Source organism: Oryzias latipes, chromosome 5, assembly GCF_002234675.1.
Source record: "Oryzias latipes chromosome 5, ASM223467v1".
Classification (NCBI taxonomy): Eukaryota; Metazoa; Chordata; class Actinopteri; order Beloniformes; family Adrianichthyidae; genus Oryzias; species Oryzias latipes.
Genome location: NC_019863.2, coordinates 5,112,666 through 5,140,513, shown reverse-complemented (window position 1 = coordinate 5,140,513; position 27,848 = coordinate 5,112,666). Strand labels below are relative to the sequence as shown.

Here is a 27,848-nt window from a genome sequence, read left to right as displayed (position 1 = left end):
TATGCTGCTTCATGGTCTTATCCCCCTTCCCCTCCTATTATCACCCCCTACCCCCCCTCTCTCTCACGTCCCTCTCTCTTCTTCCCCTCTTTCCTTTTCCGTCCGGTCCAACACCAAAGATTTTCAGACATGATTGAAATTAATAAAGTTTGGCCTCAATTACAAAAGGGGTTTATTCAGACATACCTTTGGTTTGTCTGAAGATTAATAACCCCTGTTGTTAAGGTAAAATATGTCCAACACAAGAGGCCCTCAGCTCTCATCTGTCTGCCCAGCTGTTGGACAGGACAAGTAAAAAAAAGAAAAAGAAAAAAAGAAAAAAAAGAAAAAAGGAGTTCATCAGAGTGACAGCTTGGGGGAAGAAGCTGTCTTTGTGGTGAGTGGTTTTGGTGCGCATTCAGGTAGAAGTCACAGAAATGACAACAGCCTGAGCTGATGCTCTGTGTGAAGTGATAACTACACAGTTTTCCTGAAAAATCATTATAGAATCAAACTCTAAAATAATACAAACTTTATGACGCACAGAAACTGCAGTTTAAGAGTTTATAACAGTTGTTCACAGATACTCAGACTTTACAGATGGCAACATTTGATCAGACAGTGTGAACATTGCAGTGGAACTTGAAACATGAAATGTTTTTATTGGTTCATCTTTAGGTTAAAAATGTTTTTAAAAAGATTTGTCACTTATTGAGGCCATCACAGAGGAACCAGGGAGCATTTTTCAGAACTCGAAGTGTTTTTCCACCTCTTCTCCGCCATCTTTTGCCAAGTGAAAATCACATTTCTTCTGATTGAAATGTTCTTGCTATGTTAAATTCATCAGGTGTAGTGGTTAGCATCCTTGCCTCATAGCCAGAAGATCCTGATTCAAATCCCAGCTTTCTGTGTGGAGCTTGCATGTTCTTATTATTCATGAGTGGATTTTCTCCGGCTTCCTCCCACAGTCCAAAAACATGCTTCCTTGGTTAACTGATGACTGCCCTCGATGTGCATGTGAGTGTGCGGCTCTGCAACAGTCTGGGGACCTGTTCAGGGTGTAACCTGTCTTCACCCAACAGCTGGGTGGGCTCCAACAACTCCATGACCTTGAAAAGGGATTAAGTGAGTTCTGAAGATGGATAAAATTCATCAGCGCTTTGGACTTTTCCTCTAAAACATCTGTTTTTTCAGGGCATACGGACCCAGGAATTATTAGTATATTTTATGTTCTATGACCTGACAGGACAGAGGGGTTTTTCTTCTTTTTTTTCTGAAACCAAATTCTTACCTGCAAAATAGTTGCATTGGTAATAAGTATGAAAGTAATAAGTACTAAACAACACAGCTTCTCAACTTAATGTAAAATATTTCAAAGTATTTTTCCCTCCCTTTGTTTAACTTCTCCTGAAAGTAGCCTAAAAACACAATATGCATTACAATTCTCAGACAGTACAGTAAAGAATTGCTTAAAAACCAGATTAATTCTACAATTTATAACACTTGAAATTAAGTTGCACATTTTTGGTAATGAACTGTAACTATTAATATTAAAGGAATACAGTCAAGTAAAATCTTACTGAAGATGTACACATTACAAAATGTTTAACAATGTATTTTAAATTGCAACATCACAAACTGGACAATTATTATTGTTGTACTTAATTTTCAACTGTATTTTTAGTGTTATTTATAATCTATTTGCTATTTTTTATATAGCTATGGTAACAAGGTAATTTCCCCTTAGTAGAATAAATAAAGTTCTATCCTATTCTATTGCACTTTTCTATTGTTACAACTGTATCTATTAGAAAAATCATTTGGAAAAGCAACCATTTCATTTAAAAGAAGGACGGAAGCTGAAGTTACTTTTTAGTATCACGTTTTGCCATGTTTTATAGCTTTTAAATTAAATGTGAATTATTAAATCCATTTGGTTTGTATTTGAGTTTCTTTCTGACAATAATGTTTGTACAGTAAATATATCTACACGTGGGTCTCGTGTTGTTTTTATCTCAATCCCCAAATATGTCAATCAATCAATGTCAGTCAGTTTCTCAATCAATCAATCAAGCAAGCAAAATAAAAAACGTGCTTGCGTTTTAAATTGTATAAACCTTCTTGTCAAGCTTCTTGCTCAGATGAAACTTTTTGTGACACATTTTCACCTCAACTTATTTTTTATTTGGTAAAACTTGAATTTTCAGATGTTAGGACACATTTTCTGCAAAAACTACTGGATGAAATTTTGAATATCTGTTTTAAAAGTAAAAACATTAAAGTTTGTGAACTTACCTAAAAAAATCTAATTGGACACATTTTTCATGACTGAAGGCGCTTTGTTTCTTCTTGACCTCTGACCTCCCATCAGATCCTCCAACAATAAGAAAGAAGGATCAAACAGGGTCTATATTTGCGTTTGTCAGCCAACCCCCCCGGGAAGGAAAGAGGATCTCAGGTGGGATTTCGTGCGTCCCCGTGCGGCTGCGCGTCTCCGCGCGTCATGATGACAGCAGCGCGCTCGCGCAGCCTCTGTCAGAGGAGGCAGCCAGAAGCGTACCGAGTTATTGGATGCGTGGTGTTGCTATGGGCGTGGGTTGTGCCACGAGACCGCTTCCAGATTCCCCAAACCTCCTGCAAAGGGATGCAATCTAAGAAGACAGCGGGCGGGTCGGCTGGAGGACGAGCTGCGCGATCGTGAGGGCGCAGTGTGCCGCATTAATCTGATAAGCGTAGCTCTGCGTGCGCGGGAAGGCGCACCGGAGAAGGGAACGTGTGTCATAGAAACGGACGGTTTGGGGAAATCATGCTGAGCTCACACTTCAGGGAGAACTCCTCCGGTGGATTTCGCGAGTCCTGATCGATGAGAAGTGTTCTCTGGGATTGGCTGCAGCGCAGTGCGTCCTGACCGTGGACGATTTTTCAAGAGGAGCTACGCGCTGCGCTGCAGTCAGGTGGGCCGGGGCGCGAGGCGGCAGCAGTGATGACCAGCGCGAGCGCCCTCCGAGATGAGCGCTTTGATTGGACGAGCTCTGACCTAAACAATCTGGGGGTGTTAGGCCATACATCCTGAGCTGGAGAACTGCGTCACTGCGAGTGTTGCAGGTAACTCTCCCCGCGCAATGTCACCGGGAAGGGTTTGACTTTTCTCCAGAGATGAATACAGCGGATATCTGTAGCAAAGACCCGCCTCTGGGATCCACGTTCTCCTCCGCTCCTAATTTAGAGTCTGACATCAACGCGAACGCCTGCAGGCCCGTGTATGAGAACGGGAAAGACCACAATGTCAACCTCCAGAGCGCAGCGCTGCGGGGGGCCAGCGACCCCAGCTCGTACCCCTCCACCGAGTACCAGGGGCTGGCCCGCCGCAGGTTCATCCGCCGGAGTTTGTGGGTGTCGGAGCCAGACGAGCCCGCCGTGGACACCGCCGAGTTCATCAGCAGCAGCCCGGCGCTCAGCATCGACCTGCGCTCCATCGTCGACAGGAGAAGCCGCACCCGCGCGCTGCACGGAACCTGCCTCCTCCTGGAGACCTCCCGCACCGGGAGCCCGGCGGATCCGAAGGGGAGCGCGGAGACCGCGAGCGCAGAGGAAAGGAAATCCGACCGCCAGAGCGAGTCCGAGCAGGAGGCGGCGCCCGCAGATGTTACAGGTAAAGCTGGCAGCGACGAGAACGAAGAGGAGCCAGGGATGAAGGCGGTGTCCACCTCACCCGGAGGGCGCTTCCTCAAGTTCGACATCGAGCTGGGAAGAGGGTCTTTCAAGACGGTCTACAAAGGTCTGGACACCGACACCTGGGTGGAGGTAGCGTGGTGCGAGCTGCAGGTTGGTTGTGGTTCCGGTGTTTGTCTTTTGGAAAAAAGTTTAAGCCTTTATTTTTTCTGTTGATGGTAACAAAAACCTAAAACCAGTCGGCTCCAAAAAGGAGTGATCCGCTTGACCAATCAATAAGGATGTTTTCATCACAAATGTTAGCCATGTGCCACGATGTTGCTGGAGCCTATCCCCGCTTGATGGGGTGGCAGGCAGGGCGACGTGCACAAACGTTCTGGTTAGCGTCCACCTGCCTTCAGCTGGTCCATAAACATCAGATCAGCTAAAGGAGCCTTTTTACCATTCAAACTGAGTCAGCAGGTCATTTTCAAAACACGGTCATGAGCTACAAACTAACTGATCAGCTGTGATGTGTTTTCATTTCCCTTTAGTGTTATTATTATGGCTGACGGCCTGGAATGGACGGAGTAACTCGTGAGTCAAACATTTTCAGACTCCAGCAGCTGAACTGCTTTAGTGCCAGCGTCAGCCTGCTGCATCTGCACCGCTAATCTGTGCGCGTGATAATCTAACGATTAGCGTGGATGCTATTCCATGTGATTCACAGATTAGTCTGCAGACAGCCCGGTAGACACCGGATGCCCTTTCAGAATGTGACGAGCTGCGCCGCACAAATGTGATGAAGCTCCACGGAGATGTAAAGTCCTCAATGAAACTTCAGCAAGTCAATTCAGAAAAAAACACGCGGGCTAAAACACAGAGTCCACAATTTAAAGGATTCCTGTTTGGAGTTTTGTAAATGAGTAAAAAAACGAGGGAAAGTCAAATGTTTGTTAAGCTTGAAGCATTACTTGATGGCACAGCTCCAGACAGGTTGTCTTTGCAGAATCCAGGCTTGCTGCGTCAGGCTCAAGGGAACAACGGACAAAAATGGAAGCCCCTACTAAATCACTTTCCGACTCTGCAGGGTTTAATCAGCATTACGTTTTGTTTGTCTTACGCCTTCAATCAGCAATAGCACAGATTTCCAAACGACAGGAGAATTTCTGGAAAACATCAACCCTTCAAAATAAATCCCACAAAGACTTTATGAGAAACAAAAAAACAACATTTTGACATGTATTTATTTCCTGATTATTGCTCAAAAACTGTTATCTCTAAATTGTAGTAAATTATAGTGTTTTGTCAATTAAAACATCTGGGATTCAGATTTTAAGGTGGAGCATTGCATGAGCTGCCTTTCTGTGGAGTGCAGACTGCTTCTTAAGGCAGATCTAGTCATGATTCAACCGTTCTGTCCCTGAAGATAAGGCCATGCCCTTCACTGTGTCTGTGCGTCTGGCTCACCAAAAAAAAAGCCGCTGTAATGCAAAGGCGGCGACTCTGCTGTCAGCGTGGCCGACTGAGCGCGCCCCTGTGAGGAGGATGAGACAGCAGAAAACATGCTCATCCAGGAATGCAATGTGAAGAGCTTTGGATCATCGGGAAAATTCCTTCCACGTCTGGTTAGCTATTCAGCTGTTGATGATGAGTGAAATTAGTTAAATGAAATTAAGAAGCCATCCATGCAGAATCTCATTTCTGACTGCTGCTTCATCCTTATTTGTCTTGTCTGGTGACTCACTAATTAATATGTAACACAGGCTTTTACCCCTGTGGTAACACCACAGGGGTAAAAGCCTGGAATCTTGCTGATGCGGTCCTCTGCCGCAGGACACAGACCAGAGCGGGAAAGACAGAGTTCAGCTGAGGACAGTGCAAGATGAGCCACTCTTTTTACGAAGAAACAACAAAGCCTTTCTCTTATGACATTGCATATTATGTGAGGCTTATATGTTATGTCAGTACTCTAAATCAGGTTATGCATTGCAAAATGATATCTCAGTGTGGCAGTTTTGAGCTGCACGATATGAGAAAAACTTGCAATATTAGTGATCAATATTGTGATGACGATGTAACTTGGGATACATGAACAAATAGCTAAACACCTAAAAACATAATTTCCATTTTACTGCAACAGTTTAATATCATTAAGAGTCAACGTACCTTAAATTACACTCCAAATGACCCTCATCTACATAGGAGGCAAACATCTAACATCAAAGGAGTCCAACCGATTGGTCAAATGCATACATGGATTTATTTGATTTGTTAAATACTTCAAGCTGCAATACGATGGTTTTAGCACATTTAAGGTAACCATTTATTGCGATTTTCGCCAACTTTTGCGATATGGATATTGCACAGCTTGATATCGCGACAACGATAAATACAATGATAAATAAAGACAGTAGAAATCCTTTTCTTTTGAGTAGAAACAGTAAAACAGAGTGCACATGAAGGTAAGCTGCACCGTTCCAGACTATTATGAAGGTTGCTTAACAGAGACAGGATGTCATCAAATATGTATTAGCCTGTGTCTGAAGTATCTCATGTTAGTCAACAATCAATGCCTTAGTCATACATACGCTTTACTGTAGCTCACAGTAAAAAAGAAAATAAAAGAACTGACCTGCTGTGTTCTTTGACACACAGCAGAAAAGAAAAAAACCCTGGTTGTGACAGTTTTGCTGGATCCTTTTGGTTGTATCTTCTTTGCTGACTGCAGAGAAACAGCAATGTGGCGGTTGTTTGCCGTCACCTTTATTACGTCTTTTTTTACAACAGTCCTTCAGGGAAGCCACAGCCAAAACATTGAACTTGTATGTGCACATTTGCATGATTGTTCTCATGTTAGCTGGTTAATGCTGCTGAGCACGTGTGCGGTAATAAACAAATACCTGTTTTAGTGTGACTCTGGAAAGCAGAGAGTAAAGGGTCCAGAACCCCATGCTTTTCCCTCCTAAAATGCCAAAGCTGTGTTGACTCCAAACATGAGCCTCCAGCAAACTATCAGAACCCAGAAGGCCTGCTGTAGCTTTACTGATACACTTTTAAAAAGGAAAAACTTAAAAAATCACGATCAGCCTGTCACAACCTTTTCAAATATTGATGCTGTCTACTGGAAAAGCTAAAAAATGATCTGTTTTCTTTTTCTTAGGAACGAAAGCTGTCCAAAGTTGAGAGGCAGAGATTCAAGGAGGAGGCCGAAATGCTGAAGGCTCTGCAACACCCCAACATTGTTCGCTTTTATGACTTCTGGGAATCTCCTGTGAAAGGAAAGAAGTGCATTGTTCTGGTGACGGAGTTAATGACCTCAGGGACACTGAAAACGTGAGCATCAGCATTGACTTTTTCACAAAAATATCTATTATTATTGCATTTTATGAACCTAATCCACTTCTTTACTCATTCAAATGTAGAAACAATAGTAAGTTATCTTTTAATATTTATCCTATATGTATAATGCATATTTAGCGAATTGTACTTGGTTCTTCATGACAAAATATAACAAAAACAGTCAAAAAAATGTAGGGACAATGTAATGCTGCTTTTTATTTTAGAGTAAAAAGTAACTATACTTAAAGTCATTGCCAAGGAAGACATGCCTGAATGAACTGGAAGTATCATATTGGTTTTTATTTACTCTGTCCTTAAAGATTTACTCCAAAGAAAAGGAATATTTAGTGTTTTAGATTTTTTCTTGTGCCATTTTTCTGAGGATGATGGACATATGTAAAGAAAATTAAGCTCAGATTTGCATTTCTGAGTATTTCTTTATTCAATTGTGGCGAATCAGGATCAGATGAGACAATGCAAAGGATATAGTGGTTATGGGCAAACTACAATCGACGGGCCACAAGCTCCGTGCTCTGCTCCATTCTGATGCATCCACTTCCAGATTCATGTAAACTTTGTTTTCCTCCTCTAGATAGCTACATTATCTCACCATTTTATGTACACTGGTAGTGTTAAAGAAACTATATCATCCAAAATAAACTCTTTGATCTTTTCAGTGGATTATAATGTTAATTCCTTACAAAACACAACCCCAAAGGGATATTTTGATCCGTTAACACATTTCAGAGTATTCTCTAAAAACCTGCTCTCTGAGCACCAGCCCCTCCCAATCTACAAAACTGAGCGGGTTCTTACAAGCTGACATAGATAAATGAGGGACCGCCCCTTCCAGGAAGAGTCTGCGCTGTCAGCCCCGCCCACAGGCTAACACACACGCCCACTTTCTCCACAGAGCTAGCTGTGATCAGAAAAAACGCTTTCCTTTTATATCCACAACACGCACATCCATCTTTGCAAAAAGTTGGATGTTGTTTATTTTCTTGGGGGAAACCCAGACACGCTGCCGAGGCCGGCTATAGGCTGACGTCATGAAATGGGCGGCACCCAAAAGGAGAGAAAGGTGGAGCCTCAGAGATCGAGTCGTCTTACTTCTTGGCAGGAAAATGAGCTGCAAAAATAACTAAAATTTCATTAAAAAAAGTTCTCTAGTATGCCAAAGGTAATATATGATCACATATACTTAGGAAAAGCAGAATATAGACCTTTTTAGTTTAGTGGGAGGGGTTGTAAGCCAGCAGGAGAGCGCGTAACACAGATAGCTCAGTTATGGGTGACAGGAAGAGGGGACGGGCTTGCTCAGTGCCAACAGTCCTGCCTACAACTCAGAGGAGAATTTCTAACGCTCTGCAGAAACTACATCCTAGAAAATGATGAAGGTTTTGGATTTAGCCTAAAAACGGCATCATCCTAAAGTCCACTGCTTTGAAAAATGAACAAAGATGATCACAGTGGGACTTTAAAGAAACCTCTGCCGGATTGAGGACATTTCAAAAGGATTTTTTCTTTCTTCCTGCAGGTATCTGAAGCGGTTTAAGGTCATGAAGCCCAAAGTTCTCAGGAGCTGGTGCCGGCAGATTCTCAAAGGCCTCCACTTCCTCCACACCAGGACCCCTCCCATCATTCACCGAGACCTGAAGTGTGACAACATCTTCATCACTGGTCCTACGGGTTCTGTCAAAATTGGAGACCTGGGCCTGGCGACACTGAAGAGGGCCTCTTTTGCCAAAAGTGTCATTGGTTAGTGATCAGTTATACATTTGGAGTCTGGTGTGTGTTTCTTCCAAGTCAGAAACCACCAGGTGTGTGCACTGTCATGAATAATGTTGCTTGAATATTGATATGAGCAAAAAAAAAAACAACAACATTTTGGTCTCTTCGTGGATGTTACCATGCAAATCAAAAGCAGGCTCCAGGATGAAATATCTGGCCATTTCCTCTGGGAAAATGTGTTCCTTCTCTTCCAACACAGTGTTTTGCTAGATCCTGCAAAAATCTATTAAGGAGAATAAGACAATAGTTAATTGCTGTCTATGGGGCTGATGAGGGAAGCTGTTCCAGCAAACACATGAATGGGCCCCACACAGTTCATCAGTGGGCTAATGGGTTAACATTGGGGATGGGCTGAAAATAAGACTAAATTTGAGTCCTATGTGAATTCAGTAACATGTTATGAAAGAAGATGGGAGCCATAAGAGATATGATTGAGTAAATTAGCCACATGGCTTCATGGAATTATCCCAGCTGAGCTCCACTTCAGTCACAGAGTCAGACCCACTTTAAAGTCTCAGGTGGGGCTGCCAAGAAACCTGCAGATAAACCATTCCTGAAGCCCAATAGTCAGACTGGATAGAGCTCATATTGACATGCTGGCTGAGATTGAGGTTTTTCTTCATTTGAAATCTTACATTGTTTTGCATTGTTTTCTAAATTTAATTTTGTGCTTTTAACATGGGTTATGAATTTTCTTTAAACATGAGTCTAAAAACCTTTAATAATAATATAATAAAAACCTCAACTACCGGTAGTCTTTGTAAGGAGACTTCAACAATTGGGGAACAGACTTCCACACTCTGGACAGGTGACTGTAAAGTTCATTATTGCTTTCTGTTGCAATTTCTCAGGAACCCCAGAGTTCATGGCCCCAGAGATGTATGAGGAGCACTACGACGAGTCTGTGGATGTCTACGCCTTTGGGATGTGCATGTTAGAAATGGCCACCTCAGAATACCCCTACTCTGAGTGTCAAAACGCTGCTCAAATCTACCGCAAAGTTACCAGCGTAAGTTTGTTTTCGAAGCTGCTGAGAGCTTTTTTTTGATCGGATGTATTTAAAATTACCATTAGAAACTAAAATGAAAAACTTATGATAATTTTTGTTATTGCTTTATTATGCTAGCTAAATTTCTGTTTTTGGTCATTTACACATCATTTACACAGTGCCAAAACACAATAGGTAGGTAAAAATACAAAAAAATTACACAAATTAAGGTAAGATTGTGAATTTCACTGCTACATACTTAGTTACATTTATCTGTAATGCGAAGCACCACTGAGCTCTGTTTCTTAAGAACAAGGTGTTTTTCTGGTTGGTGTCTGCATGTCCTGCATGTACCAGTATGTATGTTTTGTCTAAAACATGTATGTTGGTGTTTTACCAGCCAGTGTGTACATGTGCTCAGTGATGCATTGTCTGGAGAACACTGGATTAATCTCAGTTTGCAGAATAGATTGAGGTTAGAGAACATGGATTTGATGCTAAATGCAACAGTAAAAACAGAAAAAAAAGAAAAATTGCAACATCAAAACACAAACCTCTTTGCACAAACTTCTCCATAACTCTCATTTTTAACATCATATTTAGGGGAAAATAGCTTTAAAAAATGATTGTTTCTTATTAGACTGCATACTTTTTTTTAACCTTTTTGGGGGGGCTTTTGTTGTTGACATGCTGTTGAGCTGAAAAAAAACCCGGCCTTGCGTTTCAGGGGGTGAAACCTGCCAGCTACAGTAAAGTCAGTGACCCAGAAATTAAGGAAATAATTGGGGAGTGCATCTGTCACAGGTGGGAGGAAAGGTAAGTGGAGCACGATCACTTTTGAGGCATTATTTATGCTGACCCTCATATCAGCCAGTTTTTTGTTTGGTTTCACTCCATCCGTGTTAAGCCAACGCCAGCAGTGACCTGTCATCCTTCTGTGTGTCGTACATCAGACGTGTTCACTGCAGTGTAGCTGCTCTTTATGTGTTTCCTGCAGATACTCCATCAAGGACCTCCTAAATCATGCCTACTTTGCAGAGGACACTGGTGTCAGAGTGGAGCTAAACGAAGAAGATGATGGAAAAAAATCCACTATTGCTCTAAAGCTGTGGGTGGAAGATCCTAAAAAGCTGAAGGGGAAATACAAAGAAACCGGAGCCATTGAGTTTACCTTTGACTTGGTGAATGAAGTGCCAGAAGTAGTTGCACAAGAAATGGTAAAAACAAAGCTTTATAGTTTATAATTCTGTTTTTTTTTACACTTTAATGAGTCTGGATGGGTAAAGGTATGAGATTGGGTCAGCAAACTCTTGACCATTGGTATTTTATAAGCCTTCTGCATGTGCTATCCCTGTATTTGCTGTGGGCAGGTTGGATGTCACGGCTCTTTTTGTCCACTGAGCTGTAACCACTGAATACACATTTGTTCTGCGAGTAGCTGTTGAAATGAGTGACTGTCGTGAGTCATCAATATTACTTAACCAGCTCATTTATTAGATCAAATCAGTCAAAAGTACTGTATTAATGATCTACTTCAATCTTAGGATTTTTACTTTCATGCCTTTTAAGAAAATTAAAATGGCTTCATAAGCATTCATATGAAATAAGGTTAAAAATGGGATGATCTTTAAAATGACAAGTATAATTTGACATGTAGAGCCTCTCATCATTCTCCACCATCACCTCTAACCTTCTTGAGTCTGAGCTCACGGCCTTGAACAACCGTGGAGTTATCCTTCCTTTAAAGACCGATTTGAGTGTTTCTGTTTGGTCAAATGTTTGTGAAAGTTAGTCAAGCGTTTGCAACAAACTGCCTATAATGACAAGCTTAAGACATTAACTGTGTTGATTGTATTGAAACCAGAGCATCCAGTTAGTTGATCTTTGCTCTACTGCACAGTCTGATCCAAAAGGGAAAAAAAACAGTTCTTAGTCGTGCAGGAAGACTTTTGACTTGAACGAGGTATTGACTTCCTTCCTGGATTTATTTGAACTGCAGCAACACAATGTTTGTCTGTCTTGTAGATTGAATCGGGATTTTTCCTTGAGTGTGACGTGAAGATTGTTGGGAAGTCCATCAAAGACAGAGTAGCTCTAATCAAATGGAGGAGGGCACGAACCGCTTCAACAAATGGCAACAGCGAGGCAGCTGCAAAGAAGAAGATTCAACCAAGTCTACTGCAGGTGCCCGGCACCATCTTACCCCCGGGGGTCACGTCAACCAATGCAGAGTATGAGGACCAAGAGAGTTTGACCTGCACTGTGCCTGTCGTCGTATCTGCCTCATGTAAGGAAGTTAAAAAAATAACTGAGAGATGTTTTACAATGGTCACATTTTGAGCCTTAGGTTTCTCTTTCACTATAGTTCCAATGACTTGGTACAGAGAGTGAGAAATGCTGATAAATTTCCCACTTTCGTGTGAACGGGTTTCCTTTCTGGCCCTCCTAGGAGCAAATCAAAGACTCGGGTGAAGCAACTGTCCATAAAAACCCTGCTGTTCCAACGGCCGTTCACTGAGGGGCGCTATTGTCAAAAGCAAACTCTGCTTTGAAAGACAAGAGAAGAAATTACAGAAGCGATTCCTCTGACCGTTTTTTATGAAGCAATGGCATTATTAAGGGCTTGCACCTTTAAGCACCTTTGCACTTACGCCTAAAACATTCAGTAATTTGTAATTTGTTTTACTCATAATACATGGCATCCTTTTCCACCTTTGGTCATCTGGATAGTAGGTGGTGTAGTCACATTGATGTTAAAAGCACCAGAGTTCATCTGCAAGTGAGCAGAGACTCACACTTGCGAAAGCCTTTGTCACAGTCTGCAGGCGAAAAATGAGCACAAAATGCCAAAGTTGTAGAACGCTCGGTGAGCCTGTTGAGTGAAAATGTTCATGCACATCTATAGGCATGATGCGGGCGACAGGTCATAGCGAACAGTTATACAACATGTAAGGGTAATAAAGGGTGAAGTTTGTGAGATTGCACGTCGTATAGATTTTTCCTTTTTTGTAACCACCATCAAATCCTGTGCACTGCACAGGAAGCCCATGAGTGGCGTAAAAGTTGTAAGTGCTCGCCCCTTCGGTGCAGCCTGACTGTTAGAATTTAGGTGATTGGATAATCAGAGCCTCGTTCGTGTAGGCATCCTACGGGCATCACATGGGCACTTACGTATGACATGCACACCCTGTGTGCGCAGCATTTGCTCACAGTCAGTAAGGCGCCATTGCTCGCACCTTACTAATGACTAGGATGTTGTATAAAGACACTCTACAATAGCATCCCTCAAACTTGACAAGTGCGAGGAACCTAGATTTGCTTTACGCACGCTGCACAATAAACTTTCTACACGCAAGACAATCATACGTTCCGTTTCCATGACGTCCTTTTAAGGTGTTCGCACAGGAACTGCCACCTACACACACCTCCAATTAAGATGCTGTGACCCTCCACGGGCCTGGACAACCCAAAAACCTGCAGCACCCCTTCGGGTCAACCCTCTGCACTGGTGTGTGTGACTATCACCTAAATGAACAGGACATTTCCTGAAACCGTAAATTGGTGCGCATCAAACCTTTTTGCGTGGTGTAAATATCCGCTAACTGAAAGCATATTCAAACTGCTGACCACTCCATGGTCTTCAGAATGAATGGTCAGCTGACTAAAGGGGAAGTAAACAAAAGATACAGTGCCAGTAGTAAAAAAACAGTCTACTACTAAATTTCCAAGAAATGTAAGTTGAAACCAAATAGGAAAATGTGTCAATGGTCAACAAGACTTGTTTGCTTATTGTTGCTGGTTGTTTTGGGTAATGCACCCTAAAGCAGGCAGGCTTTTTGACTGTGAGTTGTCTCAAGGTGTGCTAGTCCATTCTCAAAAGTGCAGTGTGAAAATATTATACGATTCATTGTTTGAAAGCGCTCTGAAACTGTCAAAAGAGGCATGCGGTCTTAGTGACACCAGTTTTAAAAAATAATTTTGTTTTATCATTTCTGTTAGAGAAACTTGTCTCTAGCTGTCCTTTTTTTCCTCAGAAGATTTATTTGTGAATGACAGTGTTTGTTCCCCAATTGTTCAAGCTGAAAGCGGGATGACCTCTACCATGCAATTGGAGGATCCCAACAATCATCAGAATGGGTCCTACCAGTCGCCTCCAGAACCTCTTTGTGGGGCTCAGATGGTCTGCAGTCCTGCACAGACTGACCCTCTGCAACACCAGGGGCCCTACCAGCAGCTCACAGCACAGGCAACACAGGACAGCTACACGCAACCATCAACCCAGTTGCACCCAGGAGCTTACCAGCAGACCATGGGTCAGCTGCCTCCTGGTGCCTTTTTACAACCATCAACACAACTTCAGCAGGGGCCTTATCAGTGTCAGTCAGTGAGTACATGCTTCCCTTTAGCTTCCAGAACGTCATTTCTCTTCAAGGCATGTCTTTGAACTGTTATGCAGGGTTTTTGTGCCACTAATTTCTTTCTTTGTGCTTTTTTTTTGGATTGACATTCAACCAGCGTCACTATAGCACCCCCTTTATAAGCTACGAGAACCTCCTCATCACAAAGTGTCATAGGCGTGGCAGCACCTCCTTGGTTGAGACGTTACAGTGTAGGACGTGTTCCCTCACTAAGACAGTAAATCAGACTCCTTGCCTCCGCCCTTTACAGGATCTCACTTCTTCAGGCAGCACAGAGAGTAGAGGGCATGCGACAAATTACCTAAACTCCAATGATGCCCAAAATCCTTCATTATCTCCTTTCGTCCCCCTGCATCAACAATCCCCTGATGACTCAGCAAGTCATTCTGATTCACTCCACCCTCCCCTGAATTTTCAATCGCCCTCAATGCAGCGTCTGCATGTCCAGCACAGTCCACAGCCCCACCGCCACCACTGCAAAGCTTGCATGTCTCTCCTTCTCAAGGACAGGAGAAAGGGAGGAGGGTCACTGGGACACACTTTCCCCACTTCCACCCAAATTTCTCCAAGCTCTCCGACATCGCCTCGTCTTTCAAGGTCTCCTTCTGCCAATCTAACGCCCCTTTTACTCTCACATTCTGCCCAAAAACCAGGCAGTCAGGCCACTGCGGTGACTTCACCTCCACGTCTTTCGCCCCCCTCCCAAGTTGCCTTTCCTCCAAATCTGTTTGAAGACGGAGATCTCGGCCTCCTCAACTACTGCCTCCGTCACATTGTCAGTCGCAGAACCAGTTCTCCTACCCTCTCTGACAGAGGGAGTCTTAATCCTCAAATGCACAGTCATGGAGGGAGAACTAAATGCTCAGTGGCTGAGCATACTGATGAGGGCCTGAGCCTGGAAACTCCCTTCAGCTGCACCCCAAATCTGAACAGGAAGCTCCTGTTATCTCCTCTTTACAGCCAAGACAGGCCAGATCCACTGGTATGTTAGACAAGGAAGCTTCCTGTTGGCTAATTGCAGCATAACACCAGTCATCCCTAATGACAACCAGTGCCTGCTTCTGCATTGTCCTTAGTACTAGACAACCTTGTGGTGCAATGTACATTTTAAAAAGCAATAAAGCAAATAGGTGAAACTAGATTTAGTTTTGCAACTGTACCTCATGAATCCCACCCTGCAAATCCTGTTTATGAACAAGATATCTTGATTTGTGGGCTGCACGGTGGCGCAGTGGTTAGCGCTCTTGCCTCACAGCAAGAAGGCCTCCGGTTCAAGTCCCGGCTGGGGGATGTGAAAAACTACATCGACAGGGGGCCTTTCTGTGTGGAGTTTGCATGTTCTCCCCGTGCATGCGTGGGTTCTCTCCAGGGTCTCCGGCTTCCTCCCACCGTCCAAAAACATGCTTCATAGGTTAATTGGCAACTCTAAATTGTCCCTAGGTGTGAGTGTGAGAGTGAATGGATGTGTGATTGAGGATATTCTACCCTGCGACAGACTGGCAACCTGTCCAGGTTGTCCCCTGCCTTCGCCCACAAGTGGCCGGGATAGGCTCCAGCAGCCCTGTGACCCCAAAAGGGAAAAAGCGGTTAAGAAAATGAATGAATGAATATCTTGATTTGTTGGAACACAATCACAGTAAATCCAAGAAGTTGCATTTAATGAACTGGTGTTGCCCTTGTGCTTTTTTCCAGATGGTTTCAGCCCCAGCCCCTCCCGCTCACCAGAGCAGACCGACAGCACAGAGCTTCCCAGCTGCCGCGCCCGCTACGCAGATGCAGCTCGCCGTCCAGCCCGGCCAGGAGCAGGTGCTGCAAGCCGGAGATGCTTACAACATTCACAGAAAAATGAAGAATTAGAAAAAGAAAATTCGCTTTTTTTTTGTTTGACAGTGTTAGAGAAACGGCTAAAAAACAAAATGCAACTGCAACTATATATCTGCCTACATAAGTGCATGAGAATGTTCATTCTGGCATTTGTTTCCCATATCTCTTTACCTGTTTTAGTCCCATCTCCAGCCAGCTCCTGCTTCATCACAGGTAGATTCTTACTCTACAGTCACATAACAACGATCTTATGCCTTAGTCACAACTGCCCCTACAGGTGCGACAGGAAAGGTGTGGACAAAAAGTGGGCAATTCTGTATGGGGCACCTAGGTGACTCACATGAAATTGAACTCAGAAACTACACTTAACACGTAAGGATCAAATAGGTGAAATGCAGGCATGTTGTACAGATTTTTCATCTTTTCAGACAACCATAAACCCTGCGCAGTGTGCAAGGAGTCCCTTAGTGCTGTTAAAGTGGTGTCTGCTTGTTGCGTGGGCCTTGTGCCCGGTCTAATTGTTAGTGGAGCTCGTTATTAAAATAATCCTGCATTTTGTGGTAAAAGTGTCAGATTTGGCGAATATATTAGAATGTAGTGTGTATTGGCATCCTACAGACGTCCTTTGGGCATTTACGCATCAGAGGTACACTCCGTGTCTGTGGCACTTCCTCGTGGTCAGTAAGGAGCCAGGGCACGCATCTCACAAATGGCTTATTCCTTGTGCTATCTTGTGGGGTCCAGATGACCCCACCCTTACATTGACGTGTTCTCCCTACCATGACAAAGGTGGATAAAGGTGGAAAGATTTCATGTAATCCATGGACACCAGTGAAGATCACAAATCATTGAAGAGAAAAGGTTCAGCACACTGTCTAGTGGGGTCCAGATGACCCCACTCCCAACATTAACGTTGCCTTGGAGGCCTTGGAGGCATGTTAATGTTGGGAGTGGGTCATCTGGACCCCACAAGATAGCACAAGGGTTAAAGAGCACCTTAGGACGGCATCATCCTTATATCAAAATTGCATGTTACATACATTATCCTTAAATACTTAGCACACACAATTATGACACGTTCCGTTTTCATGACGTCCCTTAAGGTAGCCACCTGAGCATCAGAAGAACTGCAGAATATACTGTGCTCACCTTAAGATGCAGCCACTGCTCTCCTCTGCGGCACCTCCACGGGCCCGGATAATCCAAAAACCCCCGTACGGGTACATGTGACTAAGGCATAAACTGCATCTGTTTATCGTCAAAGACGTTTAGCTCTTACCATGTTAAAATCTGCTTTTAAATTATTGTTTTTTTCAAAGTGGAACATCCTTACTAACAAAAAAAAGAAAATACAAACGTTCAATTTCCCTCCATAGCTGTTATCTGCTGAGGAGCCAGTATCAACTCTGAGTCCTCCTGATACATCCACCAGTTTTCCACAGTCTGTCTCCAGTGGTCCTCGCCCACTCCTGCCTCTGCAGATCAACACACAGGTGTGTTGTTGTAGCAGTGAAACAAAAATACATCTAAAAAAAGAGTGGTTTTTGAAAACGATGAGGTGACAGCCTCCCCTAACATGTTGATGAGCGTCACATTGCAGGGTTTGGTACAACGGGCCTGTGTGAATGTCATCTCTATCGACTGGCTGACTTTGTTCGTTTTATTTCATTTTTCCCCTTTTCCTTCCCAGTTTACTTCACCATATCCTCTTTTTCAAACTGAGGCTCACATGGCCTCTCCCTTCTCCCCAGCCTCTTTGCCATCTGCCTATAGAACCACCAACCATCCTGTGTGTAGCTCCTACTACACACCTTCACACCAACTTCCATCCCTTCCCCTGACCCCTTACGCTGCCCTCCCATCTGTGCCTTCTTCTCTTGGCACTCCTCAGACTCCTCTGTCTACTCCACAATACATGGCATTCCCTGGTCCACTTCATGCCATGGCCAGGTCCTCTGCTGTGCCTCATCAGCAGCGTGACCTTCCTACACCTCAACAAAACCTCGGTAGCTTCTATACCCCCCATTCCACCTTACCTCTCTCTCAGGTGCAAACCACCCCATTCCCTGCCCCCATCCCTGAGCAGGAACTGGCTGACCAGCCTGTCCAGGTGAATATTTGACTCAGATTTCCCTGTATTGGTTCGGTCTTGAGAGATCTATAAAACTAAGGTGGCAATGTCTCCGTAAAGTCGATGTGCTGCATGCAGAGCATGCAACTAGAAATTTAGACGTAAACAAATTTTCCCCCCAGATTTCTTCATGTGTTGTTTTCTTTCACAGGTTCCTGCCTCGCAGGGGACTCTTAGAGATGATCAGCTTTCAGCTACAGTGGGCCCAGTCTTGCCTGCTGGTCAGTCTCCGGTCAGGGGAGGTGCAGATGAAGAAACGCTGTCCATCAACCTGTCTGTAGCTCCGGCCTCATTTTCCTCCGCAGTCCCTGCACCAGCTACAGTCTCGGCTTCAGCTGCAGCCCAGGTGGGACATCAGGCTCCATCACAACCTCCAACTCTGACACAAGCACAAAACCAACCCCTGAGTCCAGTGTCAGCTCAAGCTGCCACCTGCTCTCAAACTCCAACTTCGACGGCAGTACAAGCTTCGGCAACAGCTCAGGCACGAGTGTCTGAACCCAGTCTTACTATTGAATTAACAATGGTTTCCTCCACAAACTCAGACGCACCATCCACCAGTGGTAAACCTCAAATCCCCGCCCCACCTGCAGTCCCCACCCCTGCCACTCACCCGGTGTCAGTCCAGTCTGCAGCTCCCGTTACAGCTTCAGTCGCACCCAAACCGCAGCCTGCTGGCATCCAGACAGCAATGTCAGCTCCTCAGTCTGCCTCCTTGGCTAACACTCAGCAAAACACAGAGCCAGCTGCTTCAGCCACCTTTCAACAAGACTCTTGTGTCGAGGTATGGATGTCGTCCAAGTGTTTCCATCAGGACTGTTTAAAAAGAAAAATCTCTGGAGAAGGGCCATACTTAAAATTTTAGTTTGGGACAATTGCTTTTATTACCATAATATAAAATAATGTGAATAGGACCCCAGACAAACTGAGCATCTATCATTTTAAAGCGTCACAAAAATTTGTCAAAAACACAAGTCAAAAAGAAAAGATCTAACCCAGTTAGTTTCTGGCATTATCACTGCTTTAAGCTCTTGTGGGTCAACTTTGGCCATTTTCTAACAGTATAATATTAACTGTTGTAGATATCTTTAGTACAGTTTTACTTTATTTTCACCAGATTTAGTATTATTATAGTTTGTGTCTTGCACGGTCATGGTGCCGTGGCTCTAAAGGCTTCAGGAAACAGGAGTTTGGGGTTCATTAACTGTTTAGGGGTATGCTGCTATTGTATTGCAGCAGGTATGCAGCAGATTTAAAATATTTACACAAGAGATTTCATTTTTTTCTCTTTTACCACAAAGTTTGGGATAAATCACAAGTTTATTTTAAGACAGTAATGCATTTTGTTGTCCAAAAAGTAGTTTGTAGGTACGATAATTATTAATTTAAAGAAAAGAATGAAAAAAATGTTAAAATATAAAGTTCAAACTTTGACAAAGTTGAAATAAGTGTTTTACATTTCACATGTTTTCAGGATCTACCTCGTGACAAATCTGTATCACTGTCCAGTTATACCTATGACAGGTGTGCGGACATTTTAAAAATTAAAAATTAATTTTTAAAATGTAAAGCCATTCGGAGGTTAACGATGTATTTAAATGCTTTAGTGTCAACTCTGATGTGGCTTCTGGGAAGGAAACAAGTGATGGGTATGAAAGCTTGGCAGGCGGGAACAAGGGGGATGGAAAGCCAAGAAAACACCATCGCAAGTCTGCACGCACACGTTCAAGGCAGGAAAAGACCAGCAAGCCCAAACTGAGCATGCTCAATGTGAGTCATGTCGTCGTGTTCGAAAAACACAACACAATTTAAATTCAGACTGTTCTACAGAGTGTCTTAATGTTGAGTATAAAAGCTGCCTCCCTTCAAACTCAGGTCTGCAACACAGGCGACAAAATGGTGGAATGCCAGCTGGAGACTCACAATCACAAAATGGTGACGTTTAAATTCGATCTGGATGGAGATGCTCCTGAGGAAATTGCAACTTACATGGTTTGTTTGGACATTCAGACATACTTCCTGAGGTTTTTTTTTTGCCGCGCCCTAAAACCTGACGTTTGCAGGTAGAAAATGGCTTCATCCTGTTGTTAGAGAAGGAGCTTTTTATTGATCAGCTAAAGGACATCGTGGACAAAGCTGAAGACGTGCTGAATGAAGACACTGAGGGGGAAAAAGCCACAGCTTTGAGTTGTAGCCCTCTCCAAAGCCAAATGTCTGAGGGACTCGCCGGCGAGGTACAGGAATCTCTGAAAAACCTTTGAACAATGAGTGCAAATCCGGACAAATTCTAACATTTGTGAATGTCTCCATAGAATTATCAGCCTGGAGCACCTCAGCCGGTTTATCAGCAAAATGGTAAGCCATCAAAAATATCCATATGCTTGGTTATTAAATACTTACATCACTCTTTTGTGGGCGTTTGTGATTCTTCTTGTATTTCTTCATACAGGAAAGAGGTGGTTTATAATTTGTCCAGTGGAGGAGACACCCACGCCCAATTTGGACACACCTTCTGATGGGACAGCGACACAGTCACCTGGGAGCTCTGCCACCACCCAGCCTGGTGACAGCGTCACTGCAAAGCCCTCCACCTCCAGAGGTGAGCTGGTCCTTACATGTATCAGTCAACGTCGGAATGAAGTGTTTAGCCTTGAAGATGAAACTCTCACAAACTGAAGAAGCCGCAGGATTTAATTTGTTCTTTTTGTCTTTGCCTTTGTGCAGAGGACGGATCTTCGTCCACCATGTCTGGGGGAAGTGGAGGATGTTCCTTTGATATTTATGCTTTCTGTAGTCCCCCAATAACATCCAACATGGACCCACTTCTCCTAGCCACTCTGTCTCCTCCCGTGTCTGCACCCCCAACCCTCCTGTCAATGTCGGCAGTGGACTCTGCAGGGAGCTCAGGACATCCCAGCTTCCATCAAGCCCAGCCGTCCAGAGCTCAAACGTTACCTCCATCCCCCCCAAATACATCCCTACCTGGAGAGCATTCCCAGAGATCCCCTCCGGACTCCATCTCGCCTGTTCGTGCGCCTCAGCACATGCCAGATTTGACACTTCCCGTTTCCCTGGCTGACGAGGTGCCCTGCTGCCCGCTCGTCATGCCCCTGTCTTTGGATGTAGGTTCTTCACAGGCAGGTTCTCCTGTCACTCCTCTTCCTTTGCAGGAGCCGAGCTCAGCCAAAGAACCAGCTCCCGTCTGCTATACTCCAGTGGCCCGCGGCGAGCGGGTCGTCCTTCATCAGCCTTTTTCTGCTGTGGGGGGGGCAAAAGTGTCATCACTGCCTCAGAGCCCCGCGCCGTCCCAACACGGCGCAGGGCCCAGCGAGTCGGACAACGAAGGGAGGCTTGGCCGCGGGGGCTTTGTGGACAGCACCATCAAAACTCTGGATGAAAAACTGAGGAATCTGCTCTACCAGGAATACGCCCCCATGTATCCTTCCGGAAGTGCCGCAGAGACTCCGGGGTCTGGGACAGAGTACATCCAGTCTCCTCCTGGTCCGGACAGCGCTGCCGGAGGGTCCGGAAACAGCACCCCCGGGCCCATAGGGGAGGGGCGCTACAGGGCGGGAGAACAGCTGGTAATTGCTTCACACAACTGTGTAAATGTTGAAAAGGATTTCCACTTCTACCGCTAAAAGAACTATTTGGTCCAGTTGCTTACAGACCAGAACCCAGCCAGAGCCACAGTGTTCCACTAACAGTTCAAAAGATATATGTTTTTGTGGCTAACAGAGTTATTATATGTTTCTATGTACCGGTATTGCAATTTTCGTTTAGTTTTGACAGCAGCACCCACGAGTTCCTTTCAAAATCATATGATTTACTTGCAATAATAATTATCATGCAATGCCCATTCACTCTGACTTTTGATCTGGGGTTTTTATACAATAGTCTGAACCAATTCTACAAACTTCTCCCCTAAGCCCATTTCCACTATTGTGCATTCCAGGTATTTCCAATCCACCTGGTCAAAACCTTTTCAGCATCTAAACTGAGAAGCATAGATGGTTGGGATCTTTTTGCCATTAGTGATTGTAGATTGAGAACTGTCCTAACATTGTTTGTTCCTTGACAACCTAGATTAATACCAGTCTGATCTGGATCTCTAAGTTTCTTAATGTATTTCTGTATCCGGGTGGCTGGGATGGATGTTAGTATTTTATAATACCCACACAGAAGACTGATCGGGCGGTAACACTGTGGTGGATCTTTTCCCTCCTTGTGTGAAACCGTAATCATAGCTTCAGACCATGACCCTTGGCGGGCTCGCGGAATCTAAAGCATAGTTATAAAGTTTACATAGTATGGGAGTCAGTTCGTTTATATATATTTTATAGAATTCGCCTGCAAACCCATCTGTTCCAGGTGACTTGTTTTGTTTTAATTTGCCTATTGTTACTCTAATTTCTTCTTCTCCAATTGGTTCTGTCAATCTAGAGGCCTCTTCAAGTGTTAATTTGGTCATTGATATTTTGTCCAAAAACTCCTAGATTTTCTTTTTTTTTTTACCTCTTAAGACTTGGTTTTTATATAGTTGTTCATAATATTTTGCAAACGTTCCCGTGGTCATTTTTTTAAGTATGTAATTTTTAATACTCTATTTTTCCTTTTGCTTTTATAGTCGTCATAATTTCTGAAACAATAAACTTGCCTTAGCTAATTTTGCATGAGAGGTTCTTCCCGCAAGTTTTAACATTGATTCCAGCAGCTTCCACAGGTATTCAGATTATTTAAATCTTTTGGAGGTGCTGGTCTCTCTTTTTAAGCAAACTACCTTGAGGTTTTAAAAAGGATTTCAACCTGGTACAATTTCCTGCTGAAACGCATGTAAATATTTCTGGGTTATTTTGAAATAAATGTAATTTCTAGATACAGGCAATTTTGACAAATCTGCATTTATTCAAAGCTGTGATATGATTTCTATGCAATTGGTAAAACATTTCTTGGATAATTCTTGATCTGAAAAGGATGTTTTGTTTTTTTCTATTTGGTGGATTCATCTCCTTTAGCCTCAAATTCCAGAGAGAATGGATAGTTTGAGCACACTTAGCGACTCAGCTGTGTGTGGTATGTACTGCATGGGCTACTAAGTAATCCACATAAATTCTTTGGAATAATAATAATTAGGTTAAAACATGTTAGTATATCAACACGTTTGTATTTATCCCTGCAGCTTCTCTGTCAAGAAGATACTTTCCTCACTCTGCTTCGTGTTCTGGAGCAAGAGATCGATTTAAGGTACGAAAGATATTTGTGTTTTATCATGAAAGAATATTTCTTTATTTTAAATGTTGAAGTGAGGGGTTAGTTAATCAAAAACAGAGCTGTCTCATGCCATGTGACAACAGTGCCGTTTAATTGTAGTGGTGCTTCTTTGTATTCATACCTTCTGGTAAAACCTCCATCATTTCAGTCAAATCATTTTAAAAGGGTTCATGGTTAAGTAGATAATAAATTAACTTTTTTTTAATTTCCTTTATTTTTTTAATAAACGTTTTATTATTTTGAATATTCGCTTCTAGGTGAATTGTTAAAGTGAAGGGTTTTCTTGTCTGTTTTACTTTGTTCAAGCTTCAGAATTACCATTATGCATTTTTCACAACTACATTTTTTATTTTGGAAGGGTTTAATTTCAAATAGGCAAATAATATGATGCTTATTTTAAAACAGGTTACGTTTAAATCCTAATTAAAAGACCCACTCCTATGAAAAAAATTTTGTTTGTTTGTTTTAACATGTTCTTGTAGCATTTTTCTGATGACGAAGGAAATGTATAAAAAACTGAGCTTAAAATAGCATTTGGGAAGTATTTTTTCATTCAAATTGTTGGAAATAAAGAAATTCTCAACAATTTTTGGTCATTTTCAAACGGCTGAAAATGGCATAACCATAATTAAAAGAGCACTGGAAACGCCTTTGAAATGGATCAAAAGATGATTGGAGTGGGACCTTAAAAAGGACGCAGTTTGTTTTTTTATGGAACTTTAAATCTGTCATGATCTGCTTGGCGGAACAGACCCAGACGCTGGAAACCGTAAAGAAACACAGGAGAGTTAGATGGCGAATAAAGGAATTTATTTTCCTGGACGAGGATCCGAGGGTGAGTATATTGGAGATTGTCCGACAGCGACAATCTCCAATATACTTATGGCTTGGAGTTGTGGCGTGGCTTGAGGATCTTGACTTGGCTGGAGTTGTGGCTGGAGGCTAGGATAGCAGGTGAGGATCAGACTTCTATTGAGGAGGAAAGACCTAGCACTCGTGGTAATTAGTCCTGTAGATGAGGCAGAGAAGCAAGGTTAACATAAAACTTGAGTACGAGAGCATAGACTCAAAACAAATGACCAGGCTAAGCACCATAAGGGGCAACGAACTGGCGATGAATGCTGGAGCTGGATCTCCTTGATAAGGCTGGCAGGTGATGAGATGAGTGCCCACAGCTGGGTCCTATCAGGAAAGCATAGCAGAGAGGGGAGGGGGAGGACAGACTGCCAGAGGCATAATAACAGTACCCCCCCTCAACGACCGCCGCTGGGTGGTCCAGGGCAGCGATTGGGATGAGGCTGGTAGAAGTCCTCGATGAGGGCAGGATCCAGGATGAGGGAACGGGAGCCAAGACCGTTCCTCAGGACTGTAACCCTCCCAGTCCACCAAGAAATGGAAACCCCGACCCCAGCGCCGAACATCCAACACCCGGCTGACAGTGAAGGCCGGGGCAGGGTCGATGATACAGGCGAGAGGAGAGGAAGCGGACGATGGGCAAAGAGGACTTTCCTGAACAGGTTTGATCTGGGAAATGTGGAATGACGGGTATATCTTGAGGGCAGCCGGTAGCCGTAGGCGGACACAGGAGGGATTGATTATCCTCTCGATGACGTACGGTCCGATGAATCAAGGAGCGAGTTTACGGAAGGCAGCCTGGACAGGGATGTTCCGTGACGAGAGCCAAACCCTCTGACCAAGCTGGTAAGCGGGCCCCACCACACTGTGACGATTTGCAATGCGGCCGTTGCTCTCCTTGGTGCGCAGGAGACATGCCCTGAGGACCGTGGTCAGATACAATATCCGCAGGAATGCCATGGTGGTGGAAAACGTGATGGATCAGAATATCAGCTTTTCCCGTGGCTGTGGGTAACTGAGGAAGTGGTATGAAACGAGCTGATTTAGAAAACCGGTCGATGACTGTGAGTATAACTGTGTTGCCTTGAGAGGGAGGTAGCCCAGCGAAGAAATCTATGGCAATGTGGGACCAAGGTCGACTAGGTATGGGCAGTGGGTATAGTAGTCCAGAAGGTAGAGAGTTTGAAGATTTGGAACGGGCGCAGATGGTGCAGGCAGAGACATACTTCCTGACATCCTTTCCCATAGATGGCCAAAAGAAATGTCGCCGCAGGAGACTTAAGGTTCTGTGAACTCCGGCGTGACAGAAGATGCGTGAAGTGCGTCCCCAAGTGAGTACGTCAGATCTGAGGGACTATGGTACAAACAGAGTTCCATTAAGGCAAGGAGGATGATTAGGTTCCTCACCTTGAGCTTGCTGAACTCTGGTCTCGATGTCCCACGTGAGATTACCCACAATGCAGGTGGGTGAAATGATGGTGGAAGTGGTAGGAGTTTAACTGGAACTGAATTTGCAAGAGAAAGTACCTGGTTTAATGTTACGGCTACCAGGTCTATAGGTGATGGTGAAATTGAATCGATCAAAAAAGAGACACCAGCGTGCTTGACGGGAGTTGAGTTGTTTGTCAGTGTGGAGATAGGCCAGGTCTTTATGGTCAGTCCAAACAATGAATGGTTGTTCCGTCCCCTCCAGCCAGTGGCGCCACTCCTCCAAGACAAGCTTGATAGCCAGTAACTCCCGGTTACCCAAGTCGTAGTTACATTCTGCAGGAGAGAGTTTACTGGAGAAAAAGGCACAAGGCGAGAGGACCGCTCCCACTCCAGAATCGGAGGCGTCCACTTCCACAATGAACTGGCATGTAGGGTCCGACTGGGTAAATATGGGGGCAGTGACAAGGAGTTTTTTTTAGCTATTCAAAGGCAGATTGAGGTTCAGAACTTCATTTGAAGGGTCTGATGCTAGAAGTGAGTTGAGTTAGAGGTGATGCAATGCTGCTGTAATTTCTAATAAAGCGTTGGTAAAAGTTGGCAAAACCCTCTATCTTGGCGGAATCAGATCGAATGCTACCAACCTCAAAAATGGAACCCAGGAAGGGGATCGTGGTTACATGGAATTCACATTTTTCGGCTTTAAAATATAGTGGATTTTCTAGCAATCTTTCAAGTACAAGGCGGACGTGGTTCATGTGTTGAACAGGAGTTTGGGAATAAACGAGAATGTCGCCCAAGTAAACGAACACGAATCGGTTGAGAAAATCTCTAAGGACGTTGTTGACTAGTCGTTGAAAGACAGCGGGAGCGTTAGTAAGGCCAAAGGGCATCACTAAATATTCAAAATTGCCCAAAGGTGTATTGAAGGCAGTCATCCATTCAAGACCCTCCTTAATACTGACAAGATGATAGGCATTACGGAGGTCTAATTTTGAGAAAGTTTGAGCTTCCAGGACGGAATCGAAAATAGAGCTAATCAGAAGGAATGAATATTTGTCCTTGACAGTTATCTGATTTAGTTTGCGATAATCAATACATGGGCGGAGGGTTTTGTCATTCTTCTCATCAAAAAACCCCCCCGCATCAACAGGAGAAGAGGATCGATGGATGTGTCTAGAGGAAAGTGCCATGTAACTCTCCATAGCTGCTTTCTCGGGACCTGACAAATTAAATAGTCTGCCTTTGGGCAGAGTAGCACAGTTTAGCAGTTCTATGAAGCAGTCATATGGTCTATGAGGTGGTAACACCCCAGCCTTAATTTTACTGAAAACAGTCTTTAAATCATGGTAGCTGGAGGGAACTCTAGAAAGGTCAATTTCTTCAGAAGTATTATTAACAGGAAGAGTGACTGATGGAATGGCCGACTGGAGGCAATTAGCCACACAAAAGGAAATCCAGTTAGTGATGCGTTGGTTAATCCAGTCAAACTGTGCATTATGAGCACAGAGCCAAGGTAATCCCAAAATTATGGGTGTCTGACGAGTCTGAGTGATGAAAAATTGTAGGTGCTCTCTGTGGTTACCAGAGGTAATAAGAATAACGGGTTTGGTGCGGTGTGTGATCCGTGAGAGCGGATGACTACCTAATCCAGCAGCCTCGACAGGGGGGTCCAGAGGTTCTGTGGACAGATGCAGTTTAGTAACAAGGTGATGGTCAATAAAACTTTGTTCTGCACCGGAATCAAAGCTTGGAAATTGAAAACCTCAGTTTGAGGACAAAGCTTGACAGGAATATATAAAAAGTTCTTTTCAGTAGATAGTACTGAACTACCCGCCCGCGGCCTGTCTTCTAACGGGGGGTTCTGCCGTTTAAACACAGCTGGCATTGTGAAACTAGGTGAACATGGTTACCACAATAAAAGCAAGTCCCTTCTTCCTTGCGTCTTTTACGTTCTTCTGGAGTTAACATAGAGTGACCAATCTGCATGGGTTCTTCCATAAATTTACCTGTGGAGTCTTGTAATAATTGAGGGGGCGGTTTCAGAGTAGAGATATGTTGAGTTGTGTTAGATAGTTGCTTGTGATTTTGGTGGTTCCGTTCCACCTGCCGTTCCCTGAGGTGAACATCTAAGCACAGAGCTGCGGAGACAAGGTCTTCAAAGATATGA

The 27,848-nt window shown here is 43.8% G+C and overlaps 1 protein-coding gene across 3 annotated transcripts in view; it reads left to right on the top strand.

Annotated features, from left to right (window-relative positions):
• The first annotated feature begins 354 nt into the window (after positions 1-354).
• The window catches only part of LOC101157048 (serine/threonine-protein kinase WNK2), a 44,633-nt gene continuing 17,139 nt past the window's right edge, over positions 355-27,848 (top strand). Inside the window, exons 1-23 of one of the 3 annotated variants that reach the window (XM_023954767.1) lie at positions 355-3,804; positions 6,794-6,966; positions 8,510-8,730; positions 9,615-9,772; positions 10,479-10,567; positions 10,749-10,968; positions 11,777-12,038; positions 13,831-14,135; positions 14,267-15,151; positions 15,862-15,975; positions 16,174-16,206; positions 17,370-17,486; positions 17,684-18,103; positions 18,276-18,908; positions 19,599-19,648; positions 19,732-19,894; positions 20,000-20,116; positions 20,188-20,358; positions 20,437-20,479; positions 20,574-20,723; positions 20,849-21,708; positions 23,140-23,197; positions 23,304-23,368. In XM_023954767.1, the coding sequence (XP_023810535.1) occupies positions 3,136-3,804; positions 6,794-6,966; positions 8,510-8,730; positions 9,615-9,772; positions 10,479-10,567; positions 10,749-10,968; positions 11,777-12,038; positions 13,831-14,135; positions 14,267-15,151; positions 15,862-15,975; positions 16,174-16,206; positions 17,370-17,486; positions 17,684-18,103; positions 18,276-18,908; positions 19,599-19,648; positions 19,732-19,894; positions 20,000-20,116; positions 20,188-20,358; positions 20,437-20,479; positions 20,574-20,723; positions 20,849-21,708; positions 23,140-23,197; positions 23,304-23,368 (5,976 nt within the window). In that variant the 5' untranslated portion in view covers positions 355-3,135. The remainder of the gene's footprint in view (positions 3,805-6,793; positions 6,967-8,509; positions 8,731-9,614; positions 9,773-10,478; positions 10,568-10,748; positions 10,969-11,776; positions 12,039-13,830; positions 14,136-14,266; positions 15,152-15,861; positions 15,976-16,173; positions 16,207-17,369; positions 17,487-17,683; positions 18,104-18,275; positions 18,909-19,598; positions 19,649-19,731; positions 19,895-19,999; positions 20,117-20,187; positions 20,359-20,436; positions 20,480-20,573; positions 20,724-20,848; positions 21,709-23,139; positions 23,198-23,303; positions 23,369-27,848) is intronic. The other 2 variants (XM_023954766.1, XM_023954768.1) reach the window with 2 other exon arrangements.